Source organism: Vitis riparia, chromosome 10, assembly GCF_004353265.1.
Source record: "Vitis riparia cultivar Riparia Gloire de Montpellier isolate 1030 chromosome 10, EGFV_Vit.rip_1.0, whole genome shotgun sequence".
Taxonomy (NCBI): domain Eukaryota; kingdom Viridiplantae; phylum Streptophyta; class Magnoliopsida; order Vitales; family Vitaceae; genus Vitis; species Vitis riparia.
The window spans coordinates 10,184,542-10,211,410 of NC_048440.1; the positions used below are offsets into that span (position 1 = coordinate 10,184,542).

At 34.5% G+C, this 26,869-nt stretch overlaps 1 protein-coding gene across 1 annotated transcript; it reads left to right on the top strand.

Moving 5' to 3' along the window:
* Positions 1–9,228: 9,228 nt before the first annotated feature.
* On the top strand, positions 9,229–10,589 carry LOC117923081 (uncharacterized mitochondrial protein AtMg00810-like). Its single transcript, XM_034841330.1, has 2 exons — positions 9,229–9,283; positions 9,352–10,589. The coding sequence occupies exons 1-2, from the start codon at positions 9,229–9,231 to the stop codon at positions 10,587–10,589; spliced, it is 1,293 nt and encodes a 430-aa protein (XP_034697221.1).
* The last annotated feature ends 16,280 nt before the right edge of the window (positions 10,590–26,869 follow it).

Below are 26,869 nucleotides of genomic sequence, written 5' to 3' on the forward strand. Positions count from 1 at the left end.
TTAACAAAATAGTAAGTTAACCTTGACATAAGATCAAGTAATCTTGTCATATGTTAAATTCAACATTGACAGAAGTAAAAGAAACATTGATAGATATCATACTATTAAGGTTTCATCATTAGTAGAAATAGAGAAATCTTGACATATGTATATGTCAAGCTAGCTTTAGACTTTTCTTGACACTGGCATAGATGACATATACAAATAGTAACCTATCTTGATAGATATACCTTATCTTAACAGCAAAAAAACTGTCAACAATGGCCTTTTTTCTTGTAGTGGTTGTTCATTAAACGCTTGAAAAAATCATGTACTAAGAAATGTACAGAGCTTTTGCTCTACCTTTCCTTCTCATTTTGTTTCACTTTTCTTGCTAGCCAAACAACCTCTGAGGATGATTTCTTAGGGGATGAGTGGCTAGGTTTTACGTTTCTTGGAGTAATGGAAATTAGGTGAAGGACTTGAATGCAAAGGTGGGAGTTGTCCTTGCTTTAAATGACAGTAGTTGTTAGCCATCAATGGTTTTTATTTCAAGGTTTAGTTTTAAATCCCCTAAAAGCACCTTGAATGGCCAATACTTGGTAAGCTTTTCGGATTCCATGGATGTTTATTGATAGATCCATGGATGTCTATTAGTTATCATTTACGAGCCATTGGAAGGTGGTTCAAGGTGAAAGTCTTTAGTGTTTGAAGCCATTAATGGGAAGCAATTACCATTTCTCATGAAACCTTTGGATCAAATATTAATTGCTAAATATAAAACCGGTTCGGGAGATAACCATCCTTTATGTTATTATCCCCAACGCGAGGAGAAGATCTGGAATCTCCCCCTTTGCCTAAGGAACTCGATCCTAGTGACCTAAAGCTCCAAGAGACCTTTTCTTTGTAGTTAATCTCACCTATTGTTTTTGCTTAGCTTAAAATCAATCTTTGAAACCACAATTCCATTTTCTTTAAACGCTAACTTTCATAAGAAGAAGTACCATGTTATTTCCTTCATTTAAGTCAACTGTATGATGAAAACACATCCCTGTGGACGATCCTAGAGCCACTATACTATGTTAGCTATGCTACCCTAGTGTGAGGTGATTTAGGTTTTATAAATTTTGTTGATGACACCCGTTTAAGCTAGAATCAAATGGCATGATTGCAATGGGGACGAATCAAGAGAGGATCATTATATTACACCAAAAAAAATGTTATTATGAACCGAAAAAGAGATAATTATTGAACCACACTTTCCCATTCTTTGTGTTTACACCCTCAAACATGAGCACTCACTTTATCCACTATCTGAACATATTTCTTTAGCCCCATACAATAAGAAACCATTTTAGTTTGCTTATTTAGAAACCGATTTTTTATTTATTTGGAGTCACTTTTTTTCATTGAAGGCTAACTAATTTTTGTTGTGCTCAGATCTAGAGAGCCTAGGATAGGATTGCATGCACCCCAATGATCTAAGGCCTAGGAATGGAGTAATCTAGGGTTTCCCAACAATCACTTCATTGGGTGTCTCTCATTCTTCATCATATTTCTTAAGTGTTAATTAAGCATACCTCTTTAGATTCAAACTCTTCATGATCAACTGGTTTCTTGCATAAATGAAACACATGATTAACCCTAAAAACATATTCCCAAATGATAGTTGCATGACCTCATTTCAGCAATTGATGAGTACATTGGCAACAACTAAGAATGGTCATCTCAAGATAATTAGAATTGAATTCATCCCTTTTCTTAAAGGCTCAGTGTCCAAAACTATAAAATCTACAAGGTAATAAAATTTGTTCACTTGCACCAACATTAAAAGATAATGATCTATACTTAACAGTTATTTAAAAACTTGTTTTTAAATAGAAAAACACTAGTAGTTTTGGGTGCTAATTAATAGTCAGGTTCTTTATTCACATGTGTATATAAGAGAGTTTGGTAAATACACAAAATTATATAGGAGCTTGTGAATGGTTTCTTTGGACTTAGCTAATTAATTAATCAGTAGCAATGTTGAGAACATTCTAAACTAGAAGCCCATTGTTTATCAATATTGTGGATTTGGGATCATCTTTCACATCTTCTAATATTTCTAGTAGTCTCATTATCTACTAAAGTGATGAGCTACGCCAAGGCCTATAATAAAAGGCAACATTTAGTTGAGTGGAAACTAAGCTTGTGTCAAAGTAAGATGATTGTACTGTGAGCCTTGGTTTATCAAGGGTTGTTGAGAATCCAGAGACACTAGATGGCTCCTCTCATGCCACATTGAATTTGGGAGAGCTTTGAGAATGTTACTAAAGTTTTAATTTGGAATGTGATTTATACAAGGATAATGTGAATCTTGAATAGGAAATTACCTTGGAAACTAAAACACATTCAACCATATTGTCTCCAATGGTATAATGTTCTGTTTATTGATTTGTGCCCAATTGGTGTCTCAGCTGATTCATGTCCAGCTGGTGCTCCTTGATTAAGGGAGTAATCAACAAAATTTATAACCTATTACACCATATACTAGGGTAGCAAAGACAAAGCTACTATAGCATAGTGGCTCTAGGATCGTTCACTGGGATGGGTTTTCACTTTGCAAATGATATTAATTCAAAGCTGAATTGGTGCCTTTTCATTTCAAGCTTAGCTTTAAAAGAAAACATAAAGATGTTTGAATGAAAAAGGTTCGGTTTTAAACTAACCAAAAATAGTAACTGATTTTACTTACAAAGAAAAGTGTTTCTTGGAGTTTAGATCACTAGGTTCAGATTCCTCATACAAAAAGGGAGTTCCGGTCACTTGTTTCTTTTCCTCGCATTAGAGAATTAACATATAGTTCCTTCTCCAACCGGTGTTGTACAGATGCTTGCCATTAATGGGTTCAAACACTAAATACCTCACACTGATGCACCTTGCAATGGCTCATACCTCTCACCTAGCACTTGCCATTCAAGGTGATCTTTAACCTTGGATTACCCGTCAAAAGCTCGCAAGAGATAACTAATGGATGTCTCCTTGGAGTCCAAAAGCTTACCAAGTGTTGGCTATTCTAGAAAATCCTACCTTCAATTCACCTCCCAGAGGCTCGCAAGGGGTAAACTAGTGAATCTCCATGGACGGAGATCACTTGCCTTACCAAGTGTTGGCCCAGGTGATTTAAAGGCGTTTTAAGTTAACTAAAAAGATAAAAACCATTAACGGGTCACACTTTCTCTTCATTAAAAACTAAAACAACAAAACTTCCAATTTATGCATGTGGAAACTTACCTGGCTTTCCTCACTCCAAGATACGAAGAGCCTAGCCTCTCATCCTCTGAGGAAAAATCCTCAGAGTTTGGTTGGCTAGAAAGAAAACTAACGAGAAAACAAGAATATATATGAAAAACAGAGCAAGTGCTCTGTTCGTTGATTCTATATATGATATATTATATATGATGGATCTCCTGGAAAAAGCTCCCCGAGAGTCCTCCTGGAACAAGCTCCTCCAAGAGTCCTCTTTTTAGTGTTTACAAGAGAGTTTATATAGGAAGGTAATTTACCCTTCCTTGGATACTTCCTAGCTAAGGAATTACATGAGTGGTTGAATACAAGGAGAAAATGGAAATTTAGACACAAAAATCTGAAGAAAAATATCTCAAAGTGTCGGTCACAAATATCGGGAAGCACTAAGGACCATTTCGCAGGTGAAAACGAGGTCTGCGAGATTTCGCAAACGCACAAAAAGGGCTGCGAAATTACTTCGCAGCAAACGGCTAATTTCGCACTACTGCGAAGTGGTCTTTCAGCTTGCGGTGTTCGGCTTCCAACGTGTCGTGAAACTACAGGGGGAATTCCACAGCACTGTGCAAAAAGGCTGAAAAATCATTTCGCAACAAAAGGGTGATTTCGCAGCCGTGCAAAATTCTTCCTTCAGCTTGGAGTGATTGGCTTCCAATGGCTGTAACTTCCTCATTTCAGCTCCAAATCGTACACGGTTTGAAGAGTTGGATTCTTGACTTCTTGAGCTTTGAAATGGTATATAGCATGTAGAAAATAGACTTCGGGAAGTGCTCCAAAAGTGTGAAAGAAGACTGCAGCTGCTGTCCTCTGTTTTCTTCACTCTGTTTTTCCTCTCTCCTTGCTTTTCTCCTCTTTGCTTCTCTCCTTTGCTTGGCTTGTCTTAATGATCCAAAAAGCTATCAAAACACTAAAACTAGCCACAAATATGATTAAAAGTCATTGCTAGGTCCTTAACATGCCAATTGGAATAAAAATGGAGAACTACTACACAAAAGTGCTTAAAACATAATGACTTAAAGGTGCAAAATAACACTTTTTGGGTAGTAATCATTTATCATTTAGAGCTGATTGAGAAATATTAGTTTTATCCGGAGTATGAAGTTTGGTTAGACTATTTATCATTTAGAGCTGATTGAGGAATATTAGTTTTATCCCGTACGTACTATGAAGTTTGGTTAGACGGATTGGGGTTCTTCTATCAGCAATGATGTGTTTATGATCAGCAGTACTTGTTAGAGCAAAAAATTTCAAACCTCAATATCACGAGTGTATTTGCTTCAAGGCTTCTGTTGTTGGAGTTCCAATCATCAAGTCATGGATCTCTAAGGAGTAAGATGTATCTAACCTTTGAAACAAAGGCAAATTACAGCAAATGTGTTTAGTGTAAGAACTCTAATACTTATCAGAGATGATCCCCAACTGTGATATAGGGGTTTGTTTGGCCCCGTAGGGGGTGTTTGTCTATCTGGCTCCACAATCCTGTAGGATACAACGAGGACATTGCGTCTGCATGGTAAGGGGGGTGTTTGTGACATCTCATATTGAATAGAGAGGAAATTTTTTGACACTATAGAAGTATAGACTCCTTATAACCTTATAGACGGGTTTTAAAGTCGTAAAGACCCATTTGGATCCAAAGTAGACAATATCTATATAATTGGGTGTGGATCATTACAAAGTGGTGTCAATAAGTTGAATTGTAGAGAGCCTCTATAGGGTTTGCCTACTCTTCATATTTATAAAAATATCGTTTGTGTTAAGAACATATAAGCTTTTGTGATTTGACAAATCCTTATGCGGTTTCATCTTTATTAACCAAATGTTATTAAGGTCTGCTCTCATACGTGTCTGCGGGTCCTATATTGTTGAGGTTTGTGGAAATGAGTGTCTGCGCCACAAACGAGAGCCTTGTTGGAGGTGATTGTCATATTCTTACTACTTGTATTTTAAAAAGTTGCAGTGATGATCCATATGCAGCTGCATATGTCACAATTCACTAGGGACGTTGAGACCCAATATGTGAGGTAGACAGCTGCAATAAAGTATTATAATTCAAAGTTAAATTAGTATTCTAAAATTAACTTTTGAAATAATTTTCTACTTTAAAGCCATTGAAATATGCTTTTTAATTTATTTTAAGATATCTTTTTTAGAGCATTAATGTAACCTCACAGTACTGAATAAAAAGCAAGCGAACAGTTAAGGTTGAGGTGACTTTTTTTTTCTCTTTTCTCTCATCCTTTTCTGTTTCAATTCTAATATTCAAATCATGATCATCTCCTCGTTATACGTCATGATTATCTGAAGAATTATTTATTTAAAATTTATAAAAATAAAGATAGAAAAGCAAAGTAGAACTTCTTAAATCCTAAATCGTCACCCATCACATAAAAAACACTTTGTATTTGTTAATGTATATTATGGGTATATTATGTTATGGGCTTTAGGCCCAATTAGGTTACTTGTACCACACACATATGCCTCCTATATAAAGGCACTGATGTATATTCTTTTATTCAGGAAATACAATACAATCATTCAGTATTTCTAACATGGTATCAGAGCCACTGCTCTGACCTTTTCTTAGCAGTCTGTCTTCATTAGTGTGACTTCCTTTCTTTTTAACGCTTCTGCCATCACAACTGTTGCCGCAGCCTTTTGCCATTGAACCTCCGACGTCATCCAGGCGTCGTCCTTGGGTTCCGGACCTGTAGCCACCGTCCTTAAGGAGTTTCACACCGCACAAGATCACTGTTTTTCGCATCACCGCTGTGAATATTGCTCCGATTTCAATTTTGAAGGTACCACTGAGATCGTCCAGCGCCGATCTACACATTCGTGGAAACCTCGTCGCCATCGGAGACCGCACGCGCCCTCACGAGCCGCCCAAAAATTCGGCGACGTTGATCACGCGCCATCACTCGCCGGGCTTGATCTGCTGACGTCATCCTCTCTGCCACGTCAGCCCTAGCTACGTCACCATCCACTGATCTGCTGACGTGTCAGTGCCACGCTAGCCCTAGCTGACATCATCCGTTGACCGTTGACCAGCCGTTGACTGTTGACCGTTGACCAACGTTGACCATTGACTTTGACCGTTGACTTTCCCCCAGGGTTGACCAAGTACTCCTTACCCAGTTTTTCGCGTAGATTTCATTTTTGCAGTCTGTTTTTGCATACTGTGTCTCTAAATGGATAAAAATGATATTTTTCTTTCTCGCCCCATCAATACTGTATTTGAGGGAAATAAAAATTACTTATCTTGGTCTCAAGCTATGCGCAGTTTTCTTAAGGGTCGCATGCTCTAGCATTATTGTACTGGTGCAATGACTATTCCTGTCAAGGGAGCAAGTGAAGGAGATGCTGTTTTTCTTAGTCGCATGATTGAATGGGATAGTCATAACCACATGATCCTCACATGGATTCGGAACACTTCCATTCCCTCTATTTCCAATCTGATGGGCAGCTTTGATGATGCAAAATCTGCATGGGATATGTTGGCCAAAAGGTACTCCACTACTCATGGATCCTTGAAATATCAGTTAGTGGTTGAATTACATCAACTCAAGCAAGAACCAGGGCAATCCATCAATGACTATTATGATCAGCTTCGCTTTATTTGGGACCAAATTGGCCTTTCTGATCCAACTTGGACATGCTCAAAAGATGCTCAGCAATATGCTTCCATTAGAGATGAATTTCGCCTCTATGAATTCTTGATGTCACTTCACAAGGACTTTGAGCCCATTCGTGGTCAGCTACTCAATCGCAGTCCTGCTCCATCTCTTGATACTGCTGTAAATGAGTTGGTTAGAGAAGAAGCTCGCCTTGCAACCCTTCAAGCCTAGAATAAGCTCAATGTTTTGGCTATTACTCCATCTACTCCACTCATAGAGCAACCCCAGCAATCAGGTGATTCTTATGGCTCTAGCAATCATCGCAAGCAGACCAACAAAAAGTTCTGCAACTATTGCAAGCGTCCTGGCCACACCATTGAGACTTGTTACCGTCATAACAAATCTACTGCTGTTGTTGCTAATATTGAGCCTACTCCGCCAATGGCTTCCACCTCAGTTGAGTCCAAGTCTTCTGGATCTACTATCAACCTCTCCTCCACTGAACTACAGGAGATCATAGCTCAGGCTGTTCGTATGGCTGGTAATGCATCTCTTTCCACTGTCTTATCTGTTCTACCTGGTAAGTCTCAAACTTGGCTTTTTGATTCTGCCTGCTGCAATCACATGACACCTCACTCATCCCTATTCTCCAAACTTGACCCTGTACCACATCCTCTAAATATTCATATAGCTGATGGTTCCACCATGCATGGGAATAGTCTAGGTTTTGTTTCAACCTCTAATCTTTCTGTTCCTGGAGTCTTCCATGTTCCTGACCTATCCTATAATTTGTGCTATGTGGGACAATTAGCTGAACTAGGTTATCACCTTATTTTTTACTATTCTGGGTGTATTGTGCAGGATCTGAGGACGGGGCAGGAGCTTGGGACCGGTCCTAGAGTTGGGCGTATGTTTCCCGTGAGCAATCTTCATCTTCCACCTGTTGCTCCTATTTCTATTGCTACTGCAGCTGCTGCAGTTTCTTCCTTACCTTCTCTTGCACTTTGGCATTCTCGTCTTGGTCATGCATCATCTTCTCGGGTACAACAGTTAGTGTCTAGGGGTCTGTTGGGTTCTATGTCTAAAGACATTTTTTATTGTACTTCTTGTCAGTTAGGAAAACAGCCAGCTTTGCATTTTAATAACAGTGAATCAATTTCTAATAGTATTTTTGAGTTAATTCATTCTGATGTTTGGGGACCTTCTCCTGTTGCTAGTATTGGTGGATCTCGATATTTTGTTGTTTTTATTGATGATTATTCTCGTTATAGTTGGATTTTCCCTATGAAATCTCGTTCCGAAATTTTACCAATATATAGCAATTTTGCAAAAATGGTTGAAACACAATTCTCCAAACGTATCAAAACCTTTCGATCTGATAATGCTCTTGAATATACTCAACATGCGTTTCAAGCTCTGTTACATTCCTATGGCACTTTACATCATCTAACTTGTCCAAGTACCTCTCAGCAAAATGGTCGAGCCGAAAGAAAACTTCGTCATATTCTTGACACTGTTCGTGCTCTGCTTCTTTCTGCCAAAATTCCTGCCCCATTTTGGGGTGAAGCGGCTCTTCATGCTGTTCATGCAATTAACCGTATTCCAAGTGCTGTCATCCATAATCAGACTCCGTATGAGCGTCTCTTTGGGTCACCCCCTGTCTATCATCACCTTCGCTCATTTGGATCTGCTTGTTTTGTTCTTCTTCAGTCTCATGAGCACAACAAACTTGAGCCTCGCTGTAGACTCTGTTGTTTCCTTGGTTATGGTGAAACTCAAAAGGGGTATAGGTGTTATGATCCTGTCTCTCATCGTCTTCGTGTTTCTCGTAATGTTGTCTTTTGGGAACATCGATTGTTTGTTGAACTCTCTCACTTTCGTTCTTCCTTGACTAACTCCTCTATTTTAGAAATCTTTCCAGATGAGTCTCTTGTTCCTTCTACAAATACTTTTGATCCTCCTTTGGACTTTTCTCCAGATATTTTTTATGCTTCTCCTAGACAGGTTGTAGATGAACAGATTGATGACGAGCTACCCCACTTTGAGACTGGGTCCCCTGCTTTTACTCTGCCTGAAGATCCTCCACAAGACATTCCACCTCGCCACTCAACCCGGGTAAGATCCATTCCTCCACACCTACTTGACTATCATTGTTACACTGCCCTTGCTACACTTCACGAGCCTCAAACCTATCGTGAGGCTTCTACTGACCCTTTATGGCAGATTGCTATGAAAGAGGAACTTGATGCATTAACCAAAAACCATACTTGGGACTTGGTTCCTCTCTCTCCTGGACAGTCTGTGGTTGGTTGTAAGTGGATCTATAAGATCAAGACTCGCTCTGATGGATCCGTTGAGCGCTACAAGGCTCGTCTTGTTGCCAAAGGCTTTACACAGGAGTATGGGATTGATTATGAAGAGACTTTTGCTCCAGTTGCTCGTATCTCATCTGTTCGTGCTCTCTTAGCTGTTGCTGCTGCTCGTCAATGGGACCTTTTTCAGATGGATGTTAAAAATGCCTTCCTTAATGGGGATCTGAGTGAAGCAGTCTATATGCAACCTCCTCCTGGTCTCTCTATTGAATCAAACAAGGTTTGTCATCTTCGACGTGCACTTTATGGTCTTAAACAAGCCCCACGAGCTTGGTTTGCCAAGTTCAACTCCACTATTTTTCGCTTAGGTTACATTGCCAGTCCGTATGATTCTGCCTTATTTCTTCGTCGTACTGATAAAGACACTATTTTGCTTCTTCTATATGTGGATGATATGATCATAACTGGTAATGACCTCAATGGCATTCAAGAACTCAAGGATTTTCTCAGTCAGCAGTTTGAGATGAAAGATCTTGGACATCTCAGCTATTTCCTGGGTCTTGAAATTACTCATTCCACAGATGGTCTTTATATTACTCAAGCCAAGTATGCTTCTGATCTGCTGTCTCAAGCCAGACTCACTGACAGTAAGAATGTTGACACTCCAGTCGAACTTAATGCGTATCTGACACCCTCCGGGGGGAAACCATTGTCTAATCCTTCTCTTTACAGACGATTGGTTGGCAGCTTAGTTTATCTCACAGTTACTCGTCCAGACATCTCCTATGCTGTTCATCAGGTGAGACAGTATTTGTCTGCTCCACGATCAACTCACTATGCTGCTGTTCTGCGCATTCTTCAATACCTGAAGGGTACCATTTTTCATAGCCTTTTCTACTCAGCTCAATCTCCTCTTGTACTCCGTGCATTCTCTGATGCTGATTGGGCAGGAGAGCCTACTTATCGCAGGTCCACTACAGGTTACTGCTTCCTTCTTGGTTCTTCTTTGATTTCTTGGAGAAGTAAGAAACAAACTTTTGTGGCCCGCTCCAGTAGTGAAGCAGAATATCGTGCCCTTACTGATACCACATCTGAGCTCCTTTGGCTAAGATGGCTTCTTAAGGATTTGGGTGTGTCCACCTCCTCTGCTACTCCCCTTTATTGTGACAACCAGAGTGCCATTCATATTGCTCACAATGATGTCTTTCATGAACGGACTAAACACATCGAGATTGATTGTCATTTTATCCGTTATCATCTTGTCCATGGTGCTCTTAAGCTTTTCTCCGTCTCCTCCAAAGATCAACTTGCAGATATCTTCACCAAGTCACTTCCTACAAGACGCACTCGTGATTTAATTGACAACCTCAAGTTGGTCTCACATCCACCTTGAGTTTGAGGGGGGTTGTTAATGTATATTATGGGTATATTATGTTATGGGCTTTAGGCCCAGTTAGGTTACTTGTACCACACACATATGCCTCTTATATAAAGGCACTGATGTATATTCTTTTATTCAGGAAATACAATACAATCATTCAGTATTTCTAACAGTATTTTCGTTTCTTCATTCTTTCCTTTCTTTCCTGTTTCTTTATCCCCTTGTATGTCATGATTATCTCAACAATTATGTCATTTAAAATCTATAAAGGTTAAGAATAGTAAGCTCCAAACATTGATCAAATCACCACCCATTACATAAAAACTGTGCTTTTTTCCTTTCTTCTTTCTCTTTGTCCCCTTTATGTCACAATTATCTGTACAATTATTTCATTTAAAATCTATGCAGGTAAAGAATAATAACCTCGAAGCATTGATGAAATCACCACCCATTGCTTTTTTGTGTCATGGAAGCTGGTGAATCTATATAACCTATTATAAAGCCAATAACCAAGAACCAAGATAGGGATGTATCCTAGCTTGAAGGTATGCCTCCTCTACTCTGGAAGGTCAGATATGGGCTTACTCTTAGTGTAAGGTCCTTCGAGGAAATGTACAAGTTTTGTGGCAATTGTAGTAAGCTCATTGTGTTATTTAATACATTTTGATTGTGTATTAAAAGAAAATTCATTGTGATTTGAATTAGTTAAGTTTGCTTAGAAAATATTTACCAAGAAGTTTGATCAAAATACGGGCAAATTGGATTCTAATGATTCTCAAAGTGCTTGACCATCAGTTAAGTGAAACTAGTTATAGTATTTCACTTTGTGGTGTTGTGTTTGTTTGTTGATTTGTTTGTTTTTTATTTTATCTAAAATATCAATAATTTTCATTTAATTTTAATTTAAATAAAAAGGAATCAAATAAAGAGGAATGACATTAAGTATTGAGACTATTTATTTTTTACTAGTATCTTAATGCTATTAAATATTAAGTTTTTTTTATTAATATCTAAATAGTATTAAATATTAAATCTATTTATTTTTAGATACAAAAAATTATTAATGAAATTAATGATTATATTTCTTCTTATTTTAAATAATTAGGATAAAAATATAAAATCAATCATTTAAAAAAATAATAATATAATATATTTTCAAATACTGAGAAATACCAAAATACCAAAATTTATCATAATAATAAATATTTTGTAATGATTAATTATATATTTAGCTAAGAAGTCCATAATAGAATAGTAATTAGGGTTCTCAATTATATTTAGTTGCTAAGAAAATGATAAAAAATTTCTAAGTATCATTTATACTTGATAGTTTTTATATGGCACATATTAAGTATCATTTATTATTATTATTATTTTCAATTTGCGATAGTGTATTAAATCCTAACTTTTTATTTCTTAAAATTAATTGAAATTATTGATTCTAGTTAGCATTTAGATCAGTGTAAATTATTTTTGAAGTTCTAATTTTAAACATTTTATTAGACTTGAGGATTGGTTATTTTGATTTTGTTGTAATATTCTAGGAGATTGAATTTCAAAAAAACCATAGAAAAAATCATTTCTAATTAAAACTTTATTATTTTAATCTTACTGTTTTTACCTTTGAACCAAGAACCTACAAAATTAGCTAAAAACATGATGAAGCATAAGAAAAAATATATATATTAGTGACTGCATGAAGTAAAAAAATATGTCAATCATAATTGGTTTTATCCGTGATTATAACTTTTTTTATGTGTATGGTGATTCGCTTGAAAATCCAGTCGGGTCATTTAATCAAAAACATTTATAAAACCTATGACCTCATACTAGTGTAGCAAAGCTACTATAGTATAGTGGCTCTAGGGTCGAACTCTGGGATGGGTTTTCATTCTACCAGTGATATACTCGAGATTAGAAATTGGATTCAATGATTTCCTTTATCAAAAACTTAAAGTTTAAAAGAAAATAAAATTTGTTTTGAAAGTGTTTGAACCTAAATTAACATAAACTAATTAAAAATGGAAGAAAGAAAGTTTCTCGGAGCTAAGGATTGCTAGGATCAAGTTTAGAATGCAAAGTGGAAAATTCCGGATTTTTCTCCTCGCATTGGGGATTTAACCTATAGTTATTTCCCGAACTGGTATAGGTTTAACAATGAAGATTTAATCCATAAAAATCAATAGAAATGGTAGTCAAGGTCCATTAATGGCTTTAGACACTATATAGGTCTTCACCTTGAACCACTTTCCAATGGCTCGTACATGATAACTAATGGACTAATATGGATCTAGCAATAAGCATCCATAAAGACCTGAAGCTTACCATGTATTGGCCATTCAAAGTGATTCTAAGGGATTTAAAGCAAAACTTTGGATTTAAAAGCCATTTATGAACTTCAACTACCTGTATTTAATGCACGAGCGTTTTCCATCTTTGCATCTGGACTTTTCACCTAGCTTCCTTCACTCCAAGAAACCAAGAGTTTAGCCTCTCATCCTCTGAGAAAACATCCTCAGAGGTTGTTTGGCTTCCAAGAAAAAGAAAATAGTAAAGAGAAAATAGAAAACGAGAGAGCTCTGTATATTGCTAAGTGTTAAGCTTAACACCCGTGTTACATGGTTCAAGAGGTGATTTCCACCCCTTATATAGTTTTTACAAAAGCAAAGCTTTTCATTGGCTTGTTACAAGGAGAAGAAAGGAAATTACATCAAAAAATACTTAAGAAAATATCTAAAGTGGAGTCGGCAAAAACAGAGGAGATTTCGCACCACGCATGGGGTGTGCGAAATTTTCGCACACCTGAAGGGGGTGTGCGAAATTCGCACACCATTCGCACACCATTCGCACACCTGAAGGGGGTGTGCGAAATTTTCGCACACCTGGAGCAGTTGTCTTCCGAAGGCCATAACTTCCTCGTTTCAGCTCCAAATCGTGCACAGTTTGAAGCGTTGGATTCTTGACTTCTTGAGCTTTAAAATGATATATAGCATGTAAAAAATGGACTTCGGGAATTGCTCCAAAAGTGTCAAAGAAGACTGCAGCTGCTGTCCTCTGATTTCCTCCTTGCTTCTCTTTGCTTTTCTTTGATTTTCTTTGATTTTCTTTGCTTTTCTTCTTTGGTTGGCTTGTCTTAATGATCCAAAAAGATGTCAAAACACTAAAACTAGCCACAAATATGATTAGAAATCATTGCTAGGTCCTTAACATGCCAATTGGAATAAAGGTGAAAAATTACTACACAAAAGTGCTTAAAACATAATGACTTAAAGGTGTAAAATAGCACTTTTTGGGTAGTAATCATATGGTATATTCATTTTTCATTTAAAATATTTAAAATTTAGATAATTTGACTTATTTTTCAGTCAATAATTACCCAAAATTTCTAAAAATATTTTTATTTTGTTTGAGAAATTGGATTTGAGAACCATACCAAAGTTAGAATATTGAAAAAACTAGTAAAAGTGACCTTTTCTATTAAATTATAAGTTAAAAAAAAAAAACTTTTATTTTTTCTATTGAGATAAAATTGACTAAAAATGATAAGTTAAAAAAGAAACAACCTTAGAAATATGTCTTTTAAGTCTTAAGACTTTAAAACTTAAGTAAAAAGACAAATTAAATCTTACTTCTTACAACTAAGAAATACTATATTAGTGATGTTATTCTATCATTTTTTTCGGATTCAATTTTAAATATAAAAGACATGTTAAAGTTGATTATTGCACCTGTACTATTTACTTTTATTGCCACTAATGAGATGATATTTGAGTTTTGATAACAACATAAAGCACAGAAAAATGAAAATAAGCACTTGTGTTTATTTAGCCGGACCCCCATCAAAATAAGCACTCCTGTGCATCTAGCTGGAGTCCCTGGGGCACCATAGATGTTGCATGGCCATAGAAAGCCCAAGCCCAGGTCGGGAATCAACTTGCAACCTCTGGAGCCACCACCAACAGGCAACACATGATTATATGTACACAACATGGAGAGAAAAATCGGATTTTCTGCGAAATTCCGGATAATAGAATCCAGCCTTTTATTACCATGCATGTGCTTTTTTTTTTTTTTTTCAATTTTCTTACCTTTTTGCCCGATATTTCTGCTTTTTTTTTATTTTGTTGAGTTACATGAATTGTTATATCCAACATCGAATAAAAGCGAAAAAAATTTATGGTATATGAGTATGAATTCATTTTAACACAATAAATGTAATTTAAAGTTATGAGAATCTTTTTTTGGCTTAGAACAGACAATATATACACCATTGAATATAAGTTTTTACAAATGATATCAAAGTCGATTTTCGATTCCGATATAGAGACTTGTTTCATCATCCATGGGACAAAACGAAAGCAAGGGAAAAATGGGCATAGGTCTTTACGACCCGAGACTTGTTTCATCGGGACAAAACAAAAGCAAGGGAAGAGTTAAGGTTGGGATGACCGTTATTTTTTTCTCTTGATCATGAGAAAAGATTCCCTTATGCGCCATGATCATCTCCTCATTATACGCCATGATCATCTCTACTATTATTTCATTTAAAATCTATAAAAGATAGAAAACTTTGTCCCTTTCTATGTCATGATTATCTCAACAATTATTTCATTTAAAATCTTTAAAGATAAACATAGAAAAGCACAGTAGAACTTCTTTAAATCACCACCCATCACATAAAAAACTTTGTATTTTTTTTTTCCTCTTTCTTTCATGTTTCTCTTTGTCCCCATTTATGCCATGATTCTCTCAACAATTATTTCATTTAAAATCTATAAAGATAAAGAATAATAAGCTCCAAGCATCGATCAAATCATCACTCATTACATAAAAAATCTTTGTTTTTTTCCTCTCTTTCTTTCTTCTTTCTCTTTGTCCCTTGCATGTCATGATTATCTGTACAATTATTTCATTTAAAATCTTTGAAGGTAAAGAATAACCTCCAAGCATTGATGAAATCACCACCCATTACATTTTTGTGTTATGGAAGCTGGTGAATCTGTATAACCTATTATAAAGCCAATAACCAAGATAGGGATGTATCCTTTTCTTTCCCCCCCTTTTTTTGTCCTTATTTTAGTAAAAAAATGCTTCTGAACGTATACATTTATGGTTTAATTTTCTTTTATCTACATTATTATTACCTTCTTTGAATTGACTTCTAAGAAACTAAAAACTCTTATTTAAATTTAATAAGAAAGTCTATACGTATTTAATTCATTTTGTTCAAAAAACCTTATGACTTAAAAAATGATTTATTATGAAAAAAATATTACTTATTCTAAAAAGCCAATTTGGCTTACGTAATAAGTTCTTTTCTATTTAATAGAATTTTTATATTACCTCTTAAAAATTATCATTTTGCTTTTAATTTTAACTTGTAACTAAAGTAAAAAATAAATTTAGGACTATATCATAAAGTGAAAATGAGTGCTCATCAATATAAATCCAATCTTATACCTTAACTAAGACCTTATTGTTAAAATACTTACAACAATACTTACTGAAAGCTGTTTCTTTATCTATAGCTTTTGCTTGTACATAATAACAGCCTCCTAACCCAATTTCCACTAAACATCTCTTCCTTGAATCTTAGGCCCTACATCTTCGTTATTGAGTTATTTAATTGCCATATAGAAAAATAAAAAATAAAAAATTGAACATCTTCCAATTTCGTTGGGCTTGCATCTTGAAGGTATGCCTCCTCTATTCTAGAAGGTCAGATATGAGCTTACTCTTAATGCAAGGTCCTTCAAGGAAATGTACAAGTTTGTGATAATTGTAGTAAGCTCATTGTGTTATTTGATTACTAATTATAAGCATAAATTTTGTTCTAATTAATTGGATACATTTTGGTTGTGTATGAAAAAAAATCATTGTGTAATTTGAATTATTTAAGTTTTCTTAGATAATATTTACCAAGAAATTTTATGAAAATAAGGGCAAATTGGATTCTAATCATTCTTAAAGTGCTTCATCATCAGTTAAGTGAAACTAGTTACACTATTTTACGTTGTGTTGTTGTGTTTGTTTGTTTTTTATTTTTTATTTTTTATTTTTTTATTTTTTAACTAAAATCTCAATAATCTTCATTTAATTTTAATCTAAATGAAAAGGGATGTCATTTAAGTATTTAGACTTTATTTTTTATTGATGTTCGAATGCTATTAAATATTATGTTTTTTTATAAATATCTAAATACTATGAAATATAAAATCTATTTATTTTTAGATACAAAAAATATTAATGAAATTAATGATCCTATTTCTTCTTATTTTAAATAATTAAGATAAAAATATAAAAATTAATCAATTTGAAAATAATTATAATATAATATATTTTCAAATATCTAGAAATACCAAAGTACCAAAGTTTATCACAATAATAAATATTTTGCAATGATTAATTATATAATTAGCTAAGAAGTTGGTAATGCAATAGTAATTAGGGTTTTCAATTTTGTTTAGTTGTTAGGAAAATGTTCAAATTTTTCTAATTAGTTAAATATCATTTATGCTCAGTAGTTTTTATTTGGTACGTATTCATATTTATATTTATTTTTTCATTTTCAATTTGGGAAAGAGTATCAAATTCTAACTTTTCATTTTTCAAAATTAATTGAAATTATTGATTCTAGTTAGTATTTAGATGAGTGTAAATTATTTTTGAAGTTCTAATTGTAAACATTTTATTAGAATTAAGGATTGTTTGTTTTGATTAATTTTGATGTAATCTAGGAGTTTGAATTTTTAAAAATTATAGCAAAAATCATTTCTAATAAAAATATTGTTGTTTTTACTTTTGAACCAAGAACCTACAAATTAAATTAGTAAAAACTTGATGAGTTATAAGAAAAAAAATAGTGACTGCATAGTAAAAAAAATATATCAATCATATTTGGTTTTATTCATGATTATAACTTTTTTAGTTCATGGTAAATTCATTTTTCATTTGAAATGCATAACAATTATATAATTCAACTTATTTTTCAGTTAAGAATTGCCCAAAATTCTTATAAATATTTTTACTTTGTTTGAGAAATTGGATTTGAGAACCATAACAAAGTTAAATTATTGAAAAAAAAAAACAAATAGGAGAAGTGACTTTTTCTATTAAATTAAAAATAAAATAACTTTTTTTTTTTTTTTCCTATTGAGATAAAATTGAGTGAAAATGATAAGTTAAAGAGAAACAACCTTAGAAATGTCTTTTAAGTCTTAAGACTTCAAAACTTAAAAAAAAAAAAAAAAAAAGCAAATAAAATCTTACTTCTTACAACTAAGAAATATTATATTAGTGATGTTATTCTATCATTTTTTTTTATTTTAAATATAAAAGATAAGTTAAAATGTCCTCTTGGGTGTCATTTTGGTACAAAGGCCCAATAAAGTATTCAAAACACCCAAAGAAGAGTTCAAGGAATAAGGCGTAGAGGCTGAAAAAGACTCATAATCCTTTTAGGGATATCAACCTTATTGAATCTCATAGTCAATTGGAGATGGAGGTGATTGATGACCTTGGTGTGGTTGAGGAAGATGTTGGGGAAACTTATTTGGCTGCTTTCCTTACATGTTAATTGTGCAAGTTTGTTCTTCCTAGGAAGAAAGTCACTTTGATTCACTCTCGAGTATTTAAGGTAGCTAATAGAATGGCTAAAAGTCTCATATGTTTAGCCTTGCTCTTCCGATATTAGCAAGCATTAGCAATGGCTTGAATGGAATCATTTGTTAAGTCAAAGGTTACATATAACGCTCATGTTGTCTTCTAAGCATAGGATTAATGCATCTATCTTCCTCATTCACTATTTATATGGATGATTAAGTGAATATTTTGATACCCATTTCATCACTTCTTGGGATCATTCCCTATGGATTGGCAAGTTTTTGGCTAAGTGTTTTGAAGACGCATAAGCATGGGATTTGATAATGTCTTGCAAGGGTGTAAAGTTGAACCATCTAGCACTAAGACAAAATGAGTGTGTGGACTTCACTAATGACAAATATATTACTACTATTAGAGCTTTTATCTCATAAGTCTTCACTCTAACTATGTATCTTTGCAACAAGGTAACTATCTTGGTAATCTAACCATATTATCCTCACTAATTTTGTAGGCAGTTTGGGTACCCTCAAGATGTTCTGAGAGGCTTGCTAGAGGTTTTCCTCTTTGGAACTGTAGAGAAAGTGTATCGACATTGGGAGTCATGCATCAAGCTAGGTACCCACTCCAAAATCACTATACTAGATTGTCACAACTTTAAAGAGGTCTCCACCACCAAGGATCTTATGCAAATTGGTGGTTTGAAGTATGTAATTATGAGAAAGAAACACTCACTGCTTATGCAAAGCATCATCTTGATTCTTCTTGGAAAATACCCTCAAAGTCTCTAAAGAGTAGAACACATAAGGTAAACTCAAATGTTTGTGGCAAGAGGAATGTTAGAGACAATGTCACAAGGAGCTAGGATCATATACCTGATGATTCAAGAGCTTCTTCTAAGTTCTAAGTAGGTGGCCATCAAGCTAATTCCTCAACACATTTAGAGCATGAGGGAACTATTTTTTTATGGTGATAATGGTCACTACTACCAAGATTTTAAGTAAGATGACAATGCAAAGGTCCTCAATGTATCAAATGACAACTTTGAAGATACAAGTGAATGTTACTTCAAACGTTGAAAGACTAGATCTAACCTTGTGTACTATGATGAGGCTAACTCTCATCTGCTTGATGTAGATGTCTTCTTTGCTGACATTCCAACCTCTACTTAACCAATGGAACTTGGTGGTGAAAAGGTAATTATTATTATTATTATTTTGCATTGACACAAATAAAAAATAAATATCTTGCCTTAGGTGGAGGATGACGATTAGTTTGTCTATGGGGGCGATGAGATTTCTCTTAAGGACCAATTTGAAAATGTTTTTGGTACTAAAGGATCGACGACTCTTGACTCAACTATCTAAAAAAAAATCACTCTATCATTCCACTATCAGTGCCTTATTCCCATTTGGGTAATGAAGTTATTACTAACATCTCAAGTGATGTTTTGATAAAATCTCAAGGTCAAGAGACCATAATTGAAAATACAACATATAATGAATTGACACTTTTAATTTTTGTGAGTTTAATTGCTAGACAACGGTCTCTATATCTTACTACCATTCCTATGGCTTCTCCTGATTCCATTGATACATTTGATGTGGAACTAATCATCCTTAATGTGCAACGTTAAACAACACTTATAATGCAGCATTAGACAACATGTATGATAAGAGAATGCATTAAAAAAATGATTCTCAAAACTTCTAGTGAGTGTCTCCTATTACTAAAAGGAAAAATTGATGAGTTTTTCAATGTTATTATGAAGATTAGAGTGGACCCTTCACCATTAAAGTCTCAAATTGAGAAGTAAATGGTAGGTGTAAATCACCTTAATACAGCACGATGTGCTTACTCCATGAAGATATTTTCAGAAGTATAAAGTGAACATTTAACTATTGTTGCATCCCAAATTGCTAATGCTTTAAACTATGAGAGTATAGAGGTGAACCATCGTCAATCATTAAAACTTGGCTTAGTTACTCTTGACACTATACAGGGCAGACCTAAAATGGAATTTGGGGCAATTATGTATACAAAGGGAGCAACTTCATAACTCACTCTTGGAGATTGATGAGAATTTAGCCAATAAGCAAAACAATATTTCTTGTCTGAGGGAAAAACAAGTCGCCATTTCCAAGACTCTTGTGCTCACTGATGCTAATTTCAAGACCTTGGAAACACTTCAAGAAGCCTTAAGGACTCAACATGATGAGCTTGCATGCTTAGTGTGGATATGATTGTTGTGCCTTCTTATTTAGTTTTATTAGTCATTTTTTACTGAGATGTAATAAATCTAGCCTTAGTCAAACATATTAATAAAAAATAGACATTTATTTTTATTTATTTATTTATTTATTATCATTTTTTTTTTTTTTTATGGTGGTGACTAAGCTGAGGTAATTTCCCCAAGTTACCTATGTACCCTTCACAAAGAAGGAATCAAGTCCAATGTAATTTTTTTTTTCTTTTTTGTTCTAACTTTTGCCAATACTAATGAATTTAATGTTATGAGCATAAGTTTTAACTTTTACGTAAGTCACCTTTTTAGGATTTCAACTTAGTGGAATTTATTTATTTTTTATTTTTTATTTTTGGGTGTTGTACGCGGTTTTAAGCTCATACGGGCAAGGAGTGTGGTGTGACTTAAGCATAATAATGCTTTAAGAATTTGTCATTAATAGGACCAACTCTCAATCCATCTTTGGCAATAATCTTATTTTGATGTAAATTTGCTTCCAATCTTATGTGTGGTGATAATGGGTCTATGAATTGTGAGAATTAGATCACCAACTTGAAAGGATTGAAGGAGAACCCTTTCGTTCAATGCTTCTAACTCTTGAAGACATAACTTGGCATTATCTTCATCGGTAAGTCCTTCATGTATAGCAATCCTTAATGAAGGGATTTGAATCTCAAGGAGCAGTACAACTTCTACACCATAAATGAGGAGGTAAGGGATTGCTTGTGTAGGCGTTCGATATACTATTCAATATGCCGAGAGTGTTTCTCCTACTCCTTCATGCCAATCTTTCTTTAACTTATCAAAAAATTTCTTCAATAAGTTGCAAAGGGTCTTGTTAAATGCTTCTGCAAGACCATTGGTCAGTGCATTATACATCGATGAATTGTGTTGTTTGAAATTGAACCTCTCATAAAGATTGGTCATCGATTTGTTGTAGAAAGGTTTCCCATTGTTAGTGAATATGTATCATGGTACCCCATACTAATAAATGATGTTATTATGAATGAAGTTCACCATAGTTTCTTTCTTCACTTCCTTAAGTGGCACAACTTCCTTCCACTTAGAAAAATAATCTATTACCATCAATAGATAAGCATGCTCAGTAGGAGGATTTAGGAGTGATGGGTCCAACCACATCAAGAGTTCATGCATCAAATGGCCATGATGCAACTATTAGATGGAGTAGCTTAGGGGTTGGAGTATAAAGTTTGCATGGAATTGACATGCTTGAAACTTAGCATATTCCATGTAATCCTTAACCATAGTTGACCAATAATAACTCATCTTTTTTATTCAAAAATGAAACTTTAGCCTTGATTAGTGAGACCCACAGATCCCGAAATGAGCTTCTTCAATTTCTTGATTCAGCTCTTCCTCTCCCAAGCATAAGAGAAGTACTCTATCAAATGAGTGATGATAAAGTGTTTATTTGTAATAAATGAAGCATGGAGCTCAACATCGTACTTCTATTCAATGTTTTAGTTCATCGGTAACTTCCCACAGTCTAAGTAGTCAATCAATGGTTATCACCAATCTTTGGTGTTAATAGTAAGCACTAGAGTAGCATTAACCTCTTCTTGTTGTGTAATTGATAATGGTGGCAATACCCACCTATGGCTAACTAGGACATTTACCATTTCGTCCTTAAGTAGTATTAAACTTGCAACTAAATTAGTAAGAGTATCTGCCATTTGGTTTTCTTTTTGTGGAATATGAACTAATGAGATTCGTTATAACTTTTCCATCAATTGGGTAGCATATTGGAAGTAAGAAACTAGGTCATCACTTTTAACGTCATATAGAGTTAAAAGTTGATTAATTATAAACTTAAATTCCTCGCATAGTTCCAAGCTTGTGATTTTCATTTCGATCTCCATTTGTAGTCCAACAATCAAGGCTTGATACTCAACAACATTCTTAGAGCATCGCTCACTAAGAACAAACGAATATGGTAGTATTTGTTTTTGTGGTGAGACAAACACAACCCTTGCACTAGTTTCATCATAGCATGTTGACCCATAAAAAAACATAATCCATGGAGGAAAACCGTTAACGTAAAAGATCTCTTCGTCAAGAAGATCATCTGAGATTTCCCAATTTGTAGGAATAGGATGATCTGCAAGGAGGTCTACAAGTGTCTGTCTTTTGAATACCTTTTGAGGAATGTAGATTATTTCATACTTAGTGAGTAAAAGCCACTATTTTGCTAGTCTTCTTAAAAAGACTAGCTTTGACAACATATATTTAATGGGATCAGCATGTGCTATTAGATATATGGTGTACACTTACATATAATAGCTTAGATTTTTGCTAAGAAGATTAGGGTAAGACAAGTCTTCTCTATTGGGAAATAATTTAGTTTTAGCATAATTAAAGCTCGACTTAATTAATACAATGCTCTTTCTTTGTTCTTTACATTTTCTTGTGTAAGTAATGCTCTAAGAGAGCATTCTTATGCAATGATGTAGAGTATCAATGTCTTCCCTGTCATAGAAGCACCTAAAATTGGTTGATTAGAAAAGTACTTCTTAATTATTTCATAGGCATTGTGATAAGCTTGGTCCCATACAAATGGGACATCCTTCTTCATAAGTCGATTGAAAGGTTGACATCGCCTAGAAAGGTTTGAAATAAAAAGTAAACCTTTAGGATATTTGACATCTATTAGAGCTTAATTTATTGCACACAATGGTTGTGTAGTTTTAAAAACATTTGCACACATAGCTATATTAGAGTCAATTAGGATACTTTTGGCAATAGCATGCTCCTTGAGAATAAAACTTTACCAAATGGATGACAAAAGTGCTTTTTTGAATGGGATTTTGAGTGAAACGGTTTATGTTGAGCAACCTAAGGGTTTCAAGGATTCGAAATTCCCCAATCATGTCTATAGGTTAAAGAAAACCCTTTATGGATTAAAGCAAGCTCCTAGAGCTTGGTATAAGAGGCTCACAACCTATCTTTTGGAGAAAAAGTTTGAGAGGGGCAATTAACAAAACCACCCTATTTATACATAAGTCCAAGGGTAAGTTATTAGTGGCACAAATTTACATTGATGATATTGTTTTCAAAGCTACCTCTAGCGACCTTGGCCTTAGTTTTACAGAGGACATGAAGACTAAATTCTAAATGAACATGGTAGGTGAACTAACCTTCTTCCTAGGATTGTAGATTAGGCAAGTAAAAGATAAACCTCGGAGACTTATTGTTGAGTTATTGTGTCTTATCAAGCTTCGATTATGTTTGGTTGATTTGCATGCATATATATTCCTCTCGAGCTTAGCTTTGTACATTAGTGTGCCACAGGAATCTATTCCTCTTTCATGCTTTCATAATGCATCAAGCAAAATCTCCGACTATCCTATTTTGTTGCTTTGATCATATCTTATCCCACACATTGATTTACCTTTAGTATAATTTTCTGTATGTGTGCAAGTTACATGGTTAGAAGATAAGCATAACGAGATGGTGAAAAGCATTCTCTTAAGTTATTTTTAATTGAGCGTTGATGTATGTTATGTAAACTCCGTTATGAGAGTTCGTGTGGGTTTATGTAACAATGTTTTTGTCACAAAATTGCCAAAGAGGGAGATTGGTAGGACATTGAGGCTTGTACTTGGCAATCTTGTTCCTTTTAATGTTTTGCCATAGAAGTCCTTTTAAATAGTGATTTTTTCTCCATTGAAGATCAAGGATTGTTGTTCGTCCAATTGAAAGGTCACAAGTACATCTAAAAATGTTTGGCTTGCGGCAAGTTAGACTCTTATGAGGAATAGAGAGAATTGGTTTTGTTTTTTGAACTTAAAATGCTTTAAATTATTGTTTTGAATAAGGGCAAGACTGCTCAAGTAGCCTAAAGTGCTCAAGTTATGAAGCACTTTACACCGCTTAAGTGTCCGAGGTACTCAAGTAGTCCTTCGGTTAGCTTAAGTAGTCATACTGATTCTACTAAGATTTTTCACCTAAATTTGTTTTAGAACTCTTCCAAAATCGAAACTCTTCGAGTTTTTGCCTATAAATACCTTCTTATAAACCCTTGAAGGTAAGAAATCTTAATTTCTTTAGAAAGGGTTTCTTTAGAAAGAAAGTCAAATTACACCATTCTCAATCTCTCATTCAGCGATTCAATCTTTGAATCTTGGGTTGAAGACCTTGATCCCTTTAGCGAGGCTAAAGTGTATTCAGTAGAGTAATTGGAGGTTGTTGCATTGCAGATATGGATCAAGTTGTGGGTATTGGAGAGTAAGTCTTTAGGGTAAAGCGATCAGGTAATAAATATATGTAACTTAATCTTATATAGTGGATTTAGACTAATGGTCCTAAACCTTGTAATTTTTTATCTCCACAATTAGCGTGGGGGCTTTCCACACAAAAATCCTTATGTCGCATTGCTTATATTCTTGATTATCTTGCTTGTATTGTCTATCTTTAATTGAATTGATAATCCCTAACTAGTCATAGGGAAAAAGTTGGTAATACATATAAATATAAATATTTATTTAAATTTGTAAATACACCCATTCACCTGCTTTACATGTTACCTTACTAGAATTCGGGGCTTCTTCAAAAGTCAAGGATAATATTTTATTTCAAGGGGCTATTTTAGTAATCAAGTCCTTAAAAGTATATTTTATTATTAGGAGTTTTTATTTTTTTAAGTATAAAATCTATAAATAAGGGATTATATAATATTTGAATAAGAGAAAGTAGTTTAAGACAATAAAGTTTAAATTTTTTTCCAATTTTTATATTTCTTACTAATTGTTTGTGTTTCTCTTTCAACCATATTACTCCAACATATCAACGGATACTTTTGATAAGAAAGATTAATTGTACTATTTCTAGTTAGTGATTCACATTACTTTTAATGTTCAACGATCATTGTTTCTAGGCTTTAATTGATCATTTGAGCCCTCTACGTCTAGGCATTGTTATAAAGTTATTCATATACACTTAAGCGCTGACAGGCCTAAGATTGAACTCACTTGTCACGCTTCTAGATTTCAAGTATCTGTGCCCAACCGTCCAATTCTTGCATCTTTCTCGAATCATGAATTTTCCAACTCATCCAAACCCATAAAAATATTAAAAGAACGAAAACTAATCAGACTAAAAACGTGGGGAGACTATGTAAGGACAACGCATGGTCAAAAGGAGTTGATAACTTATGAAATTCCCAACAAAAGAGCATAAACGAGACCTCAAAAATGTCATCTTTGACTGGTTATCGTTGTTCGTTCTCAAAAAGCACTGCTCCATGCTTCTTTTTCCACATATGAAAAGTGGATTGTAACTAATGTTGCTTAGCCATGACTCAAACGGCCCCTAGGTGCAGAAGATTCACACATGGCATGTTGACGTACATGTTTTGCATTTGTAGTCTCAAAACAGACGGCCAACGTTTTGAAACGCCTTGTTCGACCAAAGCTTTACCAAAAAGGTTTGGTCATAACAAATCGCCATGCTGGTTTTTGCTTGAATTGGCAGTTTTGATTCTTTAGGGGTTGGCCCGAGACTTTCAGGTTTAGGTCCTTGAGGTCCAATGAGACCTTAATAGCCAATTTTTCTTTAGGGTCTTTTAGATAGACGGATAATTTTAAGGGGACCTTAGAGAGAAGAGAAGAACCTAATTTGTTGCATCTTTAGAGAGAGATCGTTTTATAGCTTCTTCTGAGATAGATTTCTAGGTTTGCATTGGTCAATCAAGCCATGTGAGGGTCGAAATAGACTTGTTCTCAGTGGGAACTCGGAAATGATGGACTTGAAATTGAAATTGATATGGATTCATGTGCCCATATCCTACAGTTTAATCACAGTGAATTTCCACAGATTGAGGTCTTTATTTGATTCATTACAAAGATAATTGATCATAAATGAATTGTGCACACTTTTGAGTGACTATACTACCATGCTCCTGCATGATCGCTTCAGTTTCGCACCGCCATTAATCATAATAATCAGCGAATTAGATGACTTTTATAACTTCAGCTACCAACAAATATTTGAAGCTTGTATAAAAATTTGAAAGAAAACATAACAAATATCAGGTCAGCATTATTTTAGATTTAATCAGAATTAACCATAGTCCTTCCTATCAGTGTTTGATATGGCCACATTTTCATTAGCGGTCTGTTATTATTACTATTAGAGGTAATCCTGGTGTTGTCTTCTAATTAATGCAATGCTTGGTAAAAAACTAACAAGTTTTACAGCAGCAGTCTCTAGTTGGATTAAGTTGCCAAATTTCCGTTCCATGTGATTGATCGGCTGGTCAATTCATGCATGAATTTTACACAGCTTATTTGGCCTGTACAGGATAGTATTTAGTGGTTAATCATCCAAATAAAAGTTCATTACCTGACTAACTATTGCTCCAAAAATGAAAACAGCTGCAGAAATTGATGATATCCTACAATTGTTTGAACCATAAAATCAAACGCCCAAG

Coding starts and splice junctions, on each gene's coding strand:
- LOC117923081 (XM_034841330.1), top strand. CDS start 9,229: ATGGATCCGTTGAGCGCTACAAGGCTCGTCTTGTTGCCAAAGGCTTTA. Junction 9,284..9,351: donor GCCAAAGGCTTTACACAGGA/GTATGGGATTGA, acceptor GTGCTCTCTTAG/CTGTTGCTGCTGCTCGTCAA.